The 16,389-nt window shown below is 39.9% G+C and overlaps 1 protein-coding gene across 2 annotated transcripts in view; it reads left to right on the forward strand.

Annotated features, from left to right (window-relative positions):
* The window catches only part of Irak3 (interleukin 1 receptor associated kinase 3), a 63,854-nt gene that overhangs the window by 10,371 nt on the left and 37,094 nt on the right, over positions 1 to 16,389 (forward strand). Inside the window, exons 2-5 of one of the 2 annotated variants that reach the window (XM_029561580.1) lie at positions 4,976 to 5,158; positions 10,163 to 10,266; positions 11,270 to 11,321; positions 13,048 to 13,199. In XM_029561580.1, the coding sequence (XP_029417440.1) occupies positions 4,976 to 5,158; positions 10,163 to 10,266; positions 11,270 to 11,321; positions 13,048 to 13,199 (491 nt within the window). The remainder of the gene's footprint in view (positions 1 to 4,975; positions 5,159 to 10,162; positions 10,267 to 11,269; positions 11,322 to 13,047; positions 13,200 to 16,389) is intronic. The other variant, XM_008829118.3, reaches the window with a different exon arrangement.

The raw sequence follows: 16,389 nt of genomic DNA on the forward strand, positions 1-16,389 counted from the left end.
TGCCTCTGTCTGTCATTCAGATAATTTGTATTGAATATTAGCACTAGGCATGTGTCATCTAAGGTAACAGAAACTTCCCAGGGCTTGTTTTCTTTATCATGAGCCTCTGCTTCCAGCAGTCTGTTCTCTTTACTCACTTGCATCCTCTTCCTTTGTGAAGCAAGTCTCCATCCCATAGACCTTTCCCTCAGCCTGGGTAAACCTTGCCCTGGCCTCCCTTGCAGTGAAGCTGCCTGAAGTCTGATCATCTTCGTGGCCCCTTCCCTGACTGCAGCAGTCACATGAGCACTTTCTCCCTCCGTGCCACAAAATGAGGTTCATGTCTTGTCCCAAAGATTCAAGGTCTAGAGGAAGCAACCTTATTTATTTTAAAAAATGCAAAATCTGCCTTGTGTTATATATTCATTGTTATTAATTTGTTTAGTACTCTGTAAATAGTAGTCAATTAATATTGTAGTAGAAGGAATTTAAACTTCCCCTTTCCCTAAAGGGAATAAATATCCTTTTGACAGTTAGGGTTCTTTCATTGGGGTATTAGCTAAATTTGAGAGTAGGACGCTTTCTAAAGACTGGGGTGGGGAATTGGTTGGGGGGATTTTGTTTTGGTTTTTCAGTGTTAGGGATTTGCCCCAGGGTCTCAGGAATGGTACAGAAACACCACCACTGAACTACAACCTCTGTCTCTAAAGACAAGAGGGAGTTTGAAATCAGTGCTCATTATAATTATAATAGAAAGTCAAGAAAGAGCAACCAAAGTTGGTCTGCAGTTTCATTAGGCAGCTTGAAAGGAATTTAATAACAGTAGTTTGAGATTGTTCATAGGCCCTAACTTGTTTGGAGTTGCCCTATAAGTCAACAGCAGAGCCCCTACTGGACGCACCCATGTTCCTGTGTGCACCATAGCCATGCTCTGTTTTGATTAGAGACTTTTCTTACTGGAAGGCAGGACAGTCTGTAGGCTTCAGAGTTGTTGGTTTGTTGTGTTTTCTACTGGAAACTCCAGGATAACATTCCCTGGCCAATATTTCTTTAAGAATTGGCTTCCCTTCAGAAATACTCACTGCCTTAAGGCTGAGTGTGGTGGTACATGCCTTTAATCCCAGCACTCGGGAGGCAGAGACAGGCAGACGTCCGTGAGATCAAGGTCATCCTGGTCTACATAGCGAGTCCAGGCCATCTGGGGCTACAGGGAGACCCTGTCTCAAAAAAGGACACCCCCCACCCCAAGAACCACCACCATCAACAAACCAAAAAACAGAAATGCTCATTGTTTTAAAGTTGGCTCTGAGACCATCCCTGAAAGGAGCCTTCCCTGGCATCTCTATTTTTGTTTAGAAACCACCCCTCAAAGGAGCCTTCCCTGGTGTTACCATCTTTGTTTAGGGACCTGTCTCCATGCTCTGCACATACTTGGTACCTGCAATTACTGTAACAGCTTGTACACTGAAGACACCAACAAATGTTTGAGTGACAATAATTTGTAGTATTCTCTAAAGGACCTTCTAGAAATAGCTAAATAAAGTGTCAATGAAAAATATGCTTCAACCAAAAAGGCAGATAGTAATAGTTTGAGAAAGAAATAATCACCCATGAATATTCAGAACCTGTGTAGACACCAAAATCGAACACATTCTCAGGTTCCTTATATAAGATAGCACTGTATATGCATCCAATTTACCCAGCCCTCTCCTACACTTTAAATCACCTTTACATTATTAATAATGTATAAATCAACATAAATAAGTAAATAATTGTGCTATATTATTTAAGGAACAATAAGAAAATAATTGTACATATTCAATATTGACCTTTTTTTGTAGCACTGCGGATTGAAGCCAGAGCTTGGTGCATAGTAAGCAAACATTTTTCCATTAGCTTACAGCCCCAAGTCCTGTCATAATTTTTTTAAATTATTTTTTATTGAGAATTTCATATCTGCGTATAATGTATTTTGATCACGTTCCCCCCAGTCCCTCCCCTCCAATTCCTCTTCCTCTCCTAGTCCCTTTACCACTCGTCCCTCCCAGTTTTGTGTTCTTATTTTTAAACCCACTGAGTCCACTTAGTGCTGCCAATATATGCCTGGGTATAGGACCACCTACTGGGGTTTGGGTAACTTCTTATGGACTGTATCACTGAAAAAAACTGAGCCTCCCTCTCCTAGTCACCATCAATTGCTAATAACTCCTCAGCTAGCTGTAGGACTTCATGAGCCCCTCCCCTGTCCATACTGGGATTTTGGCTGGCTTGGTTTTATGCAGGTCCTCTGCATGCAGTCATAGCTGCCATTAATTGATGTGTGCAACTGCCCTGTCATGTCTGGAAAATGCTGTTTCGCAGTAGTCATCACTGTCTTTGACTCTTACAATCTCTCCATCCCTTCTTTCATGATGATCCCTGAGCCTATGGAGGAATATAAATGTTTCATTTAGAGCTGAGCCTCTTTTCTCTGCAGGTTGACCAGTTGTGGGTCTCAGTATTAATCACCATCTACTCTACAGGAAAAAGAAGTTCCTCTGATGAGGACTGATAGATCCACTAATCTATGGTTATAAAGATAAAAACTTAGGAGGCAGTTTAATATTATGTCTGTTTGGCAGAATAATAGTATTAGGTTCTCCCTTGGGGCCTATGACCTAGACAGCCACAAATTCTTGGCTCTGTTAATAGTGCTAGGCATGGATTCCATCTTGTGAAGAGGCCTTAAATCCAATCAGAAAGTGGCTGGTTAATCCTATAACCTTCATGCCACTATTGCACTAGTGGACATATCTTGCCAGGACAACTACCCATTATAGCTCACAAGGCTCACAACTGGGAAAGACTGTTGGTTACATTACTCACCTGGTGTGCAGAGCACCTCTGGCACTATGAAAGCTAGCCAGTAGGTCTGAAGCCTCCAGATCAGTACCAGCATGATTTCTCCATGTTCTTCTATTCAAATATGTGGTGTCTTACCATGAAATTCCTGACATAATTTTAAAAATATATTTTTAACCTTCACTTGGTTGAATTCTTGGGCACAGAGCTCACAGATATGAAAGGCCAATTGTACAGTAAATTAGCCTTACCACCTCTTGCCGATATTTTTTGCCTTAAATTCCTCTCTTTTCTGTAATGATGAGCCATCTGAAATATGCATTTGGCATGTGAGTGGTTCTTACCTCTTTGTGAGATGCCATCCCTTAAAAAAGAGGAGGAAGGCATATATTCTTGTGAGACCTTAAAGAGGAAGAGCAAAGACATTCCAACACAGTGATGTCTGCTGTCTTGTGTTTTATTCTTACAGATCCAACATGTCTCCAAGTTGAGTGTCTCACTTATCATCTTGTGTATTATGTGATCACAAAAGCTGCCACTCCCTTCTATTTTATTTTGGAACAAGACGTCACATAGATAACCGAACATTCAAGATGTAACTTTGTGCATATTAATCTAAGTTATGCTGAAGTAGCAAGCACCACTAAAACCTCAATAATTTAACATAGCAGAAGTTTGTTTTTTTCCTATTGGGGAGAGCATTGAGAATTCAGGGTGGCTTACTCCATGTGGTGACTCAGCATTCTGAGCTGTTACAATCCAAGTCTCTCCTTGCCAGCATGTGCTTATATTGTTGCCACCGATGGAATAAAAACCTGGTGACTTATACTCTGAATCCTCAGTTATTTGCTTGACAAGACATTTAGACATGCACAGTCTTACAAGGAAGGCAGTGAAATTTAATCTTCAACAGTAGAGAATTGGAAATATTGGTGAACACTGAGAGCCACCAAGTCAATTTTTTGTTCAAGGAATGGGGGGAAGTAATGGTTTCATATTAGTATCTCTTTCAATTTTCTGGCTTTTCTGAGCATCTTAGCAAGACCATAAAATGGAAGTAAATTGAATATTCTAGCGCACTATTTCTGATCAAATATATAGATGGTTGGGCAAATGATTAATTGCAGTACTGTGGAAAGGGACATACCAGATGAGCCTGGGATACCATGGAAAGCCAGAAAATTAGCAAATGCTTAAAAAAATAGACCTTTTCAGAATAAAAGAGCCCACCTAGGTGGACATAGTTAAAACAACTTTAGCAACAACAAAATAAGAACAATAGTATTGGGTTTTAACTTTTAGAGTTAGATATCCATAAGTCCATACATTAAAAGTTGAGTAAATGGGGCTGGAGAGATGGCTCAGCGGTTAAGAGCACTGACTGCTCTTACAGAGGACTCGGGTTCAATTCCCAGCACCCACATGGCGGCTACGAACTGTCCTTAACTCCAGTTCCAGGGAAATCCAAAGCCCTCTCTTGACCTCTGCAGCAATGCACGACACGGGTGCACTCACGTACATGCAGGCAATACACTCATTCACATAAAATAAAAATAATTTAAAAAGTTGAGAAATAAATAAATGAGAGTGCACAAATCAGATAATATGAATGGTGACAAGATATCTGCATCAAACCACTGGATGACCACTGAGAAGGACACACTGTCATCCACTGCCCTGAAAGACAGAGGAACCAGCACAGAGCAGAGGAGACTCAGAAGTAAATAAATTCAATGAAGGAAACTCTAGGACGTGAGAAGAGATAGGTCTACTAGTAAAAGAGCTAGTGAAATTACAGTGAGGTTGTTACTCTTTCTGACAGTTTTGCCATGGTTAGTAATGTCAATATTAGTGGAAAGCAAAAGCATGTACTAAATAACTTCAAAATCAAAGGTTATAATTCAAATGAAATAAAATATATAAGGTGACAAAAACTTAAGTATTTGGTTTTTGTTTGTTTGTTTTGAGAGAGATAGGATCTCCCTGTTGCCCCAGCTGGCCTGTGTAGAGCAGGCTGGCCTTGAACTCACAGAGATCCACCTGTCTCTGCGTCCTGAGTGCCGAGATTAAAGGTGTGTGCCACTACACCCAGCAAACCTAAGTATTTGAATAAAAGCAATCTATTCTTTTGTTCTTTCTATTGCAATATCCACAGCGGAGCGACTTTCAAACAGCTGGCTGGATGTTCGTCATATTGAAAAATATGTAGACCAAGGTAAAAGTGGAACAAGAGAACTGCTGTGGTCCTGGGCACAGAAAAACAAGACCATCGGCGACCTTTTACAGATTCTCCAGGAGATGGGGCATCAGCGAGCTGTCCATATACTTAGGAACCATGGTAAGCATGATCTTGTGTTGCAATTCTCCATCCATCCTTCAGGAACTTTCACTTGGAAATAGAAATACTGCATTTTACCCAAGACACTGGCCTGTCATGCTGTCAGTAATCCTTTACCTCTTACTTTTGTCTGTAGTGAAACTTGCAGCTTCACACTGTGTGTGTATGTGTGTGTGTGTGTGTGTGTGTGTGTGAGAGAGAGAGAGAGAGAGAGAGAGAGAGAGAGAGAGAGAGAGAGATACTGAGAGACTCGTTTCTGCCACACTCCAGGCTAGCTGGTCTGTGAACTTACAGGCGATTCTCTTGTCTCTCCCTCCCATCTCATTCTTTTGGTGCAGGGGTTACAGATGTGTGCCACAGCATCTGGCTATTTATGTTGAATTTAGTTATGGACTAAATGAAGATGATATTATGATGGTCTTAGTTTTGATGATGATCCAAATGTCATCAGAAAGTTAAGAATATCAAGTGCATCTGGCTTTTCTCTGTGGGTTCTGAGGACTGAACTCAAGTCACCAGGCTTGTGTGCCAAGCACTTTTATCTGCTGAGCCATCTTGTCCAACCTATCTTCTGGTACTGTGTCATGCTTTCCATTCTGAGATAATTGGTCAGCAAGCTCATGAAGCTTTTCCTGCTTATTCTCCGTCAGTAGGCTTTTAACAGCATCTCTTCTCTTTCTTCTACTTGGACTCGCTTCAACAATAATGACCTGAGTGAACTTTGGCCTTTAGTTATAGACGCAGGTCTTTTATGCTGGAAACTTTTTTGAATCAACATCATTCTTTGGCACATTTAATCAAGGCATATTTTCAGTTTTGTGTATTTTCATCTTTGTTCTTTGGTAATATATTAAGTGTGCAGGATCCTCTCCCTTGTTACCCAAAGAAGGTTTACGTACAAGAAGAAATCCTTAGAGATTTGGACCAGAAAAGTATAGTTTCAGAATAATTTTTATTTGGTAGATTTTTATATTAATGGGGCATTAGTTTTCAATGGGCTTCCATATTGAAAGCCCATATTATCATATGTGTTGGTCGATGTTGTATGCTACTCCTCCCTGGGGGATGTACCACAAATGTCTGTTTATCCCAGATAGGGAACCAATGACAAACCAAAGTAACAATACCACTGTGATCCAAATTGATGAACTGGGGAGTTTATTGGGGTTACTTATAGGAGTGTGAGTGAGGGGTTATTTTCAGAAGCAGGGACAAGTCAAAGGCAGCTGCATCACCAAAAGCCCACTGAAGTGTGGGTGATGACTCACCCACAACAGCTTGATCCCTGGAGCTCTCTGCACCTGCAGTCAGTCCACAGGATGAAAAGCCTCCTCTGGGCAGCTCAGCTGGTCTCCATCTCCTCTGCTGTCCTTCCTGCTTATATAATCTTGGAAAGGAAAGGGCCTTGTATATCTAGTCAGTTTCAGAAATTTCCTAAGGCATCTGAGTTGTTTACTTCCTGAGTCACGACAAGCCCTCCTACCCTGTCCTTTCCCCACTTAGAACTTCCTGTGTCTTAGGGAATTCAGAGGAAACTGTACATAGCAGTTGATCCTTTTACCTTTTGTATGTGGTTTCTTTAGTTGATGAAATGCTTGTCATGTAAGCAAGAGGATCTGAGTCCAATCCTCAAGACCCATATAAAAACAAAACAAAACCAAAACAGAAAAATGAAAAAGTCGGAGTGGTGGGCATGTTTGTAATCCCAGCACTGGGAGGCAGAGACAGGCAGATCCCTGGAGCTTGCTGGCCACTCAGCCTATCCTAATGAGTGAGGGTCACACCAGTAAGAGACTGTCTTGTAAAACAGGTGTTATATAAAACAGACTTATGATGTATGATGTTATGATGTTATGTTAGGTGTTATGTAAAACAGATGTTATGATGTTAACTATGGATTTTTCACACATGTTCTATATCAAGTTGAGGAAATTCCCTTCTGTTTCTTGGGTTTGCTTTTGTTTTGGTAGTTTTTAAAATCATGACAGAATATTGAATTTTGTAAAATAATTTTTTTCACGATCTATTGGTATGAACACATGTTTTGTGTCCTTTTTTATATGAATGTGATTGATTTTCAGGCTTAACCGAATCTTGGATTCCTGGGATAACCCCACTTAGTCGTGATGTGTGGTATTTCTTGTATGTAGACTTGAGTTGCTAGTATTTTGTTGAGGATTTTTGCATCTATATTCATAAGGGATAATGATCTATGCTTTTCACATCTTTACTTGGCATTTGTATTAAAATAATACTATATCCACTGAATGATCTGGGAGTTGTTCTGTCTTCTTTTGCTCTTGACGAATCTGTATAGGGTCTATATTAAACTTCAAATGTTTGGTAGAATTAACCAATGAAGTCATCTGAACCTGAGATTTTCTGTGTGGCAAGTTATTAAATGTTAATTCAATCTTTTAAAAGATTATTATAGATCCATCCTTGAGTTAATTTCAGTAGGTTGTGTTATTCTAGAATCTGTCCGTGTCCGCTGAGTTATCTGATTTCTTGGCATAATTTGTTGATATTATAGTATTCTTTATAATACTGTTTCAGTAAAATTGGTTTTTCTTGATTTTAATAATTTACCTTCACACTTTTCTTCCTTTTTCCTTCTTTATCTTTTGTAATTCCTTCTAAAGTACTATCAGTTTTGATGGTTCTTTTCAAAGACTCATCCTTGATTTTAATGATTCTTTTGGTTTTTATTCTCTATTTCCACTCAGATATGAATTATTTCACTCCTTCTACTTGCTTTAGTTTGCTACTTTTTCTAGTTCCTTAAAGTGAAAATATGTTACTGGTTTGAAATATCTTCTCTCTCTCTCTCTCTCTCTCTCTCTCTCTCTCTCTCCCTGGTCTTTTTGAGACAAGGTCTTCCTGTAGTCCCAGCTGGTCTACAACTCGCTATATAGTCCAGGCTGTCCTTGATCTCAGAGATCTGCCTGCCTCTGCCTCCAGAGTGCTTGAACTAAAGGCGTGAGCCACCATACCCGGCTTATATTTCTCTTTTTTATGGTGAGAATTTTCAAGTACAAATTTTCTTCTAAACACCGTTTGTGCCGCATATCTTACATTTTGGCTGGTTTTTATTTTCATTCATCTCAAAGTAGTTTCGGATTTAATTTGTGGTATTTTCTTTGGCTCACTGGTTGTGAATTTGGTTTTATTTCTACGTGTCTCCGAGTTTCTCAAATTTCTCTCTATAGCTGATTTCACTTTAATTCTCCAGTGTTCAGAAAGTAGACTTTGTATGAATTGAACCTTCCAAATATATTGAAGCTCATTTAATCATTCAACATATGCTGTATCTTGGAGAATGTTGGGTGTCCTCTGGAAAAGTTAATGGGAGTTCTGCATTTGGATGGAGCATTCTAAAGATACTAAGTTTAACTGGTTTATAATGTTGTTCAAGGAGTTGTTGTTGTCGTTTTGAGACAGGGTCTCCCTGTAGCCCCAGCTGGCCTAGAACTCGCTATGTAGACCAGGCTGGCCTCCATTTTACAGAGATCTGCCAGGCACTGCCTCCCGAGTGCTGACATTAAAGGCATGCACCACTATGCCCAGCCTCAATAAAGGTTTTTTAAAAAATTAATTGATGGTGTTTTGTCACTAGTTTTGCAAACAAAATAATTTAAGAATTATTAGAACATAAGAAAAGTTAGAAGGTAAAAATAAAATTTTTCTAAAGTTTGAATCAAAATGTTAGAAAGGACAACAAAAAAAATATAAAAGGGTTTAAATCTTTTGTGGGAAGCTACATAGATCACCTCAGTTCTGACAGAACTAGAAGAAAATAAAATTGTAGCCTCTATTTGGGAAGGGGTGTGAGTGTTGGTGATTGATAATGCACATACATACGCACAGGTGCACACACACAATTATTGCTAATATTTTACGGCAAAAAGAGTGAAAAAATGAACTAACCCAGGGAAGCATTATTTCATAACTTAAACAATTCAAAATCTTTGTTTGCCAAAGTTATCCCATTCCTGTAACCTTTACCCAGGATAGAAATCTTTGTTGCCCAAGGCATTCGTATTTGTTACCCTTGCATTTCTATTACCTTCGCAGCCCATGTTATAGTACTTAATTACCTTTATGCTATGTACGTTTTGCTTCCATTCCTTACATGAGTATAAAAACCCTCCAAAACTTGAACAAGGGGTCTGACTCTTTTGATTTGTGGGTCAATCCTGCTAGCATCAAATTAAACTTCCTCTCCTCACCTGAAAAGAAAAAATTAAAATACATGTGCAAAAATCTGGTAATAATAATAATAATACATTTTTCCTTTCAGTTCTCTAGTTTGTGCTGTAATTTTTAGTGCTATCTAATAGTAGTTTAAAGTAGCTAGCCATGCTTTAACTGAAAACAAGTATGTTTGAATACTTCATCATTAGAAAACATTTCACATGTGTAAATTTATAACCATTTCATTAGAATGGAGCTGAAGTTACCAGCTGTATTAGTTACTTTTCTGTTGCTGTGATAAGCCACCATGACCGAGGCAACTTATAGAAGGAAGAGTTTATTTAAGCTTACGGTTCCATAATGGTGGGGGAGGCGTGGTGGCAGAGGTGACCTGAGCAGAAAGCTGAGTGATACATCTTGAAGCAGGCACAGAAAGCAGAGAGAGACTGGAAATCCCAGGATACTTAAGAACTCTCAAAGCCCGCCCCAGTGACATACTTCTTTTGGCATGACCACTCTTCCTAAACAAAGCTTCTCAAAAGAGCGTCACCAACTGGGAACAAAACATCCAAATACTTAAGACTCTACGTGCAACATTCTCATTCAAACCACCACACTAGTGAAATATTAATTTTCATGGTCAGGAAAAGTGAAGATGCAGGACATAAACATTTTTTTTTTTTCTTTTCTGGAGCTGAGGACCGAACCCAGGGCCTTGTGCTTGCTAGGCAAGCACTCTACCACTGAGCTAAATCCCCAACCCCAGAACATAAACATTTTTATATCTAGCTCCCTTTGCTTCTCTTATAGGACCAGGCTTGAATCCTTCAGTGCAGACTCATCAGGACCCTGTGTTTCCAAACCTGTTACCTAAGGTAGATCATGTGTGCAAAGAAAATGACCCTGGATTTCTGGTACATATAATTTCATAAAGATTGAAATACCCTGGTAGGAAAATGCTGAGTATATAAGCAGTTTTTCAAAACTGGAAATGCTTTGGTTTTCTCACTTGTTTTTATTTAGTTGAGGGTTCAAGAAATTAGAGATCTATAAATATTTGAGGAGTGAGAGCTTTCTGCCTCTAGGGTAGGCCAGAGCTGAGACTTAGAACTACTGAGTAATGTGAGCTATACATTGGTCCTAATTTAGCTTTTACTTATTGACTTTTAATTAAAGAAACTATTTTATGGGGCTGGAGAGATGGCTCAGTGGTTAAGGGCACAGGCTGCTCTTGTGGAGGGCCTGGGTTTGGCTCCCAGTACCCACATGGTGGCTAACAATCTGTACCTCCAGTTCCAGGGGGATCCAATGCCCTCTTCTGGCCTCTGTAGGCATTGCATGGCATACAGGCAGGCAAGACACTCATACACATAAATAAAAAATATTTTATGTGTTTTGCCTGTATGTATAGTGACACATAGTGGCTGTGAAGGCCAGAAGAAGGTGTCTGATCCCTGGGAACTGGAGTGACAGGTGGTTGTTAGCTGCTATGCGGGTGTTGGGACCTGAACCCAGGTCCTCTGCAAAAGCAGCCAGTGGTCTTAACTACTGAGCCATCTCTCTAGACCCCTAACTCAGCTTTGAATTTTCCTGTTCTAGCTGATGTTTTGCTTGGTGCTATTAGTTTTTTTTTTTTTTTCTTTTACAGCAAATTAGCAGAGATGAATTTTATAGCATTGCAGTTCATTTACAATTGACTATAAGTGACTGTGACATTGGCATAGAAGCCTTAAGTCTGTAAGGCAATGAATACTATTGAATAAAGTGAAATAACTTTGCTTTCTACTAGCTTTCTTCTAAATTAGATTCCACGCTATTTTACTGTACATTCTCATGGGGACCTGAGGATTTCTGTTGAGACTCTGGATTTTTAGACTTATAAAATGGAATTACTTTAGCATGTATTTCTTCTTTTAGGAAACAACCAGTGTCACAGTGGATATTCTTGTCCCTGAACATAATGAAAAAGGTAAAAAACAAAATCAGTTTTTTCAGTTCCTTTAAGTCATACTTTCATGTAAATGAATTCACAGGGAGAAATACTCAATAAACATATATTCAGATTTAATATAACATTTTTATAGACACTAAAATATTTCAAATTCTGAGTTATAAAGGATGACATTGCTAAGATAAGAACCTATTGACAGGGCTGGAGCGATGGCTCAGCAGTTAAGAACACTAGCTGTTCTTGCAGAAGACCTGGGTTCAAATCCCAGCACCCACATGGCAGCTAACAACTGTCCATAACTCCAGTTCCAGGGGATCCGACAGCCTCTTCTGTCCTCTGTGGGCATTGCACAATGCAGGTGCACTTACCCACACACAGGCAATACATGCATACACATAAAATAATAAAATATTAAAAAAGAACATATTGACTGAAAATTGTCTTTATGAAACATAGCACTAGTACAATGAATATATTCCAATTAAAGGCAAATAATAAGTGAGTTTGCCACAAGGCTCTTGTGAAACTAGAAGAAGAAGAGAAAGAGGAGGAGGGTGAGGAGGAGGAGAAGGAGGAAGAACACACAGGAGCTTCACACAGAAGGACTTTCTTTGTTAGCAAAATTTGCTCTTTTTATATGCCGTAAGAAAACATTTAAAAACTTGTGTTGAGTTTTATTTGCTTCAGAAATTTTCATACCAATTGCACAGATCTTTTGAGGTGATTACAGAGAGCTACTGAAGGTCACTGTGAAAACCCAGTTGTTCCATATTACTTCTACTTTATCAGTAGGAAAAATAATTCAGTCCCATCTGGGAATAATTCTGATAAAATTTAAAGATCTCATAAGACCGTCTTGCCAGTCTTTGCTGTGAAGGATGAAGATTCCCTGGTTAAACAAGAGTTAGGAAAGTTAGGTGAGGTTTTTGACTCCTTAGCCAGAAGATATACATTAAACTATAAACATCTTTAGAGAGTATTTTGTAGAAATATAGCCAAAATTAAGCCCTGCTTTAGCCGTGCTTTCACTACTTTTTCATTTCTATTTTGAGTAGTTCTGGGCGTTGCAATCAGAGCTTCACTTACACTCCCAGCTTTCTGCTGAGTCACACCTCTAGCTCCTACCCCCTTTACACCTACACTTGGTTACCTTTAAACGTTTTCTCTCAGTGTCTTTGATGTTGTTTTTTTTTTTTCCCCCCCAAAGGCAGCATATCTTCATTTACCCTGAGAAAATCAGCTAAGCAGTTAGAAACTTTGGCTCATGAAAATTTTCTCTATAAGTAATGCTTATGAAATACTCTTTAGTTATATCAAGAATCTCGCAAAGAGGTTTTTTGGTTTGTTTTTTTTTTTTGCAAAAAAAACCTTTTTTTTTTTTTTTTTTTTTTAAGTAGTTTTAGATTCATGATGACTTAAAAGCAATGCTTTGACCTAATGACAAAGAAACAGATTCTTAGAATCACTCAACTGAGCTCTTTGGTTAGTCTCTTTGGAGATGAAATCACGCTGGTGTTCAAATATCTAAAAAGCCATTTGTTTGCATATAGAAGGATGAGGAACAGACAGACTCATGTAAATTATAGAGTACGTGGTGGGCTTCAGTCTGGGCTCCTGGCCTTCCTCCTAGACCTCCCACTGGGCTTTTATGTATTTTCCTTATATAAGCCCTACTTATAACAGTGACACTAATTCTGAAAAAGAGAAAAGGTGGCTTATCTTCCCCCTGTCTTCCTCCCCTAAGGAATACTGCTTAAATCCTCCCTCAGCTTCCAAAGTATCATGGAAGGAACCAAAAATTTCCACAAAGACTTTGTAATTGGAGAAGGAGAGTTATTTAAAGTCTACAGAGTGGAGATTCAAAACCAGACGTATGCTGTTAAATTATTTAAACAGGTATGGAAAGAATTACTATCATAGGATGGTATTTCTACTTATATGTTCCTATTTCATTTCAAAATGTGTTATTTTTCATCAACATTGAAAGTAGGTGTATTTGAAAATAAAATTTCATAGTGAAAATAAAATATATGACCTCAGGTGCTTGGAGGGACCAGAGAGATGAATGCCTATCTTGAAGGAATGTGGAAGCTAAATCCCCAGACGTATTACATGAGAAAGATTTTGCTACAAGCCATTCAGGGTCTCTGGGATTTTGCTTAATAAGATCAGATTGTGGACCTCTGGTTAGCATGAGCAGTGTCCTCTCCACACAGCCATAGCTCTGCCACAGGTGGACATTCGGCCCAGTGGTGTAAATGGTCTTTTATCACAGTTCAGGAGGGTGAGGAAGAAGTTTCCAGTAGGAGTAAGGCAGTCAGTTTTTCATCACCGTGACAAAGACCTGAGGTCAGTTTGAAGCAGGAAAGGCTTATTTTGGCTCACAGTTTCTGAGGTTTCAGTCCATGGTCAGGTGGTGCTGTTGTATACCACCCTGTGGTGAGACAGAACTTCATGGTGGAAGGGAATGGTAGAACAGAGCTGTGCAGCTCATGAAGGCCCAGAAGCAGAGAGAGGAGAGAGAGAGGGAGGAGAGAGAGAGAGAGAGAGAGAGAGAGAGAGAGAGAATATTTTTCCAGAGCATATCCCCAGTGACTTACTTCCTCCAATAAGGCCCTACATGAAGTTTGAACACTCAGGATCTAATCACTTCCCAACTGCCCCATGTCTGAACACAGTGGAACTGGGAGCCAAGGCTATAACACATGAATCTTTATAGAGGACACTTGATATTAAAACCATAGCAAGGAAGCAACAAACCAGTGACCAGAGCAGAATATGAGACAGTTGAGAGACTACAGCCTGTTAGTCAGCAGTCATGGAACATTTATTAGGGCTGGAAAGATGGTTCAGTGGTTAAGAGCACTTGATACTCTTGCAGAGTATGGTTCAGTTCCCAGCACCCACCTGGTGGTACACAACTGTCTGTGACTCCAGTTCCAGGGGATCTAACTCTACGCATGTGGTGCACATACAAGCATGTAGGTAAAACACCCATACACATAAAGAAAAATAAATCTTAAAAAATGAAATATTTATGAAACTCTTTCTATGGACTAGCCATCCTCTGTCCTCAAGGAGCTCATGGTCTTTCAGAGGAAATAGCCAATCAATAAAGGATTAAAGTGCTGAGACAGAAGAACTTTAGCAGAGGCTTTTACAGAAGGTCCCATAGTGATATCTCTTCCCACTCGAAGGAGGGGAGTGTCTGGCACAGAGCTGCCACTCCATAAACATTTCTTGAAAGCCACTGGAAAAGTGGACAACAGAAGTGACCTTTCATCTGGATTGTGAGGGTGAGTAGAATTCTGGCAGGCAGTGAGGGAGGAAAAGTCCACATGCTGGGTACCACAGATAGCAGATGCGAGGGCCCAAGGTATGTGCACGAATTCTTTTGGTGGAGTGCAGGGCGGTGGTGGGAAGGTAATATAGAAGAGATAGGCCTGTGCCTGGTGAAGTAGAAAAGTGAAAGGCTTAGAGTGGTATTTTAAAATACAACTTGGAATACTATGTAAATGGCGGACTGGAAATTGGCTGGAGGGTTGGGGAAAGATGATGATACTAGACTGGAGGAAGAAAGAGCAGGTAGAGGGATATTTCTGAAGTGAAAACCACAGAACTTAAGTTAGTGTTCTCAACTGCACTCAATGGGAGAATCACCTAGGAACCTTTTAAATTCGTTCTTAGGGAGGAAAAAAGCACCAAATAACAACTGGTTAAGTCAGAATGGTGTTGATGGTGACAGGTATCAGTGTTTTGTATAAAGTTCCCAGGAGGCAGGTGCTAGTATTTTTGTAAACATTTTCAACATATATCTGGTGTTGAGAACCATTGCTATAAACCAGGGCAAAGTCACCTGGAAGGTGAGAATGTGTGTAAGAGATGAGGGGAACCGACCAAATGGAGTGACCATTGGACAGGACTGGGAAATAAGGGAGAGGGTGAAATCTAAAGGGATTTCTGTTTGAGGCTTGCATTACAGAGTCTTTTAAGTAATTCTAAAGTGATTTAGTCATGTCCCTTAGAAACACCGTGAGATTCCTGAGATCACAGTCTGCTTAAGGAAATCAGCTAGTAAAACCGTTCAAGGAGGTTGGTCCTGAGGTGGCCCAACTGAAGCCTGTTTCTTTTTTAAAAAATATTTTATTTATTATTCTTATTTTATGTGTATGAGGATTGCCTGCATGTGTGTAAGTGCACCCATGTCATGCAGTGTTGACGGAGGTCAGAAGAGGGCATTGGGCCTCCTGAAACTGGAGTTACAGATGGTTGTTAGCCACCATGTGGGTACTGGGAATCGAACCTGGGTCCTTGGCAAGAGCAGCCAGTGCTCTTCACCACTGAGCCATCTCTCCAGCCCCAAGAAGCCAATTTCTTATTGTCAATGGGTTGCTGGCCTCACTGGCATACTATCTTATGGTTGAGCCTCAAGGTCACCTTCCCAAAGCTCGCTCCAGTCTTCCTCTGCAGCTAACACCTAATACACACTCCCTTTTCAGAGTTCTCATTAGCCCGACCTTGGAATGGAATGGTATTGCTTCTAGATTTCCTAACCCCTCCTTCACTGATTCCGTCTTGCCACCTGGCATGGCCTTGGTGACCTGACTGTATCATTTCATTATTTCATTGTATTGATTTCTTCATCCTCTTTTCTCACTGGAGTAACTGACTTTCTCTAGAAAACTTTTCATATCCCAGGAACTTATTACAAGGCTATCCATACTACTTGCTCAGTAAATATTTGCTGAGTGATTTAACAGGAACTTAACACAGTTTCAAGAATTTAGCTATACAAAGGCCTACTGTCCCTGGCCCTACCCATCAGTATAGCTCCCTCTTAAGGTGGCAAATGGAAGTACATGGAGTTTTGCTTTCTATTTTCACCTCACCCCCTTCTCCATTAAGTGCACACACAGTCAAGCAGACAGGCATGTTCATGTAAACTTGGGAAAAATGAGATCTCTTCATGAAGCCTTAACCACATTGTTTTAAAGGAGCACACTTTTTGCAACACTGGGACAGTGACTTTAAGCACATTCGCAGAGGACCTGAAGTAGAGAATTCTACCAGACACATCATCAGATCC

The sequence above is a fragment of the Nannospalax galili genome, unplaced genomic scaffold (genome assembly GCF_000622305.1).
Source record: "Nannospalax galili isolate Female #2095 unplaced genomic scaffold, S.galili_v1.0 scaffold110, whole genome shotgun sequence".
In the NCBI taxonomy this organism is placed as follows: Eukaryota; Metazoa; Chordata; class Mammalia; order Rodentia; family Spalacidae; genus Nannospalax; species Nannospalax galili.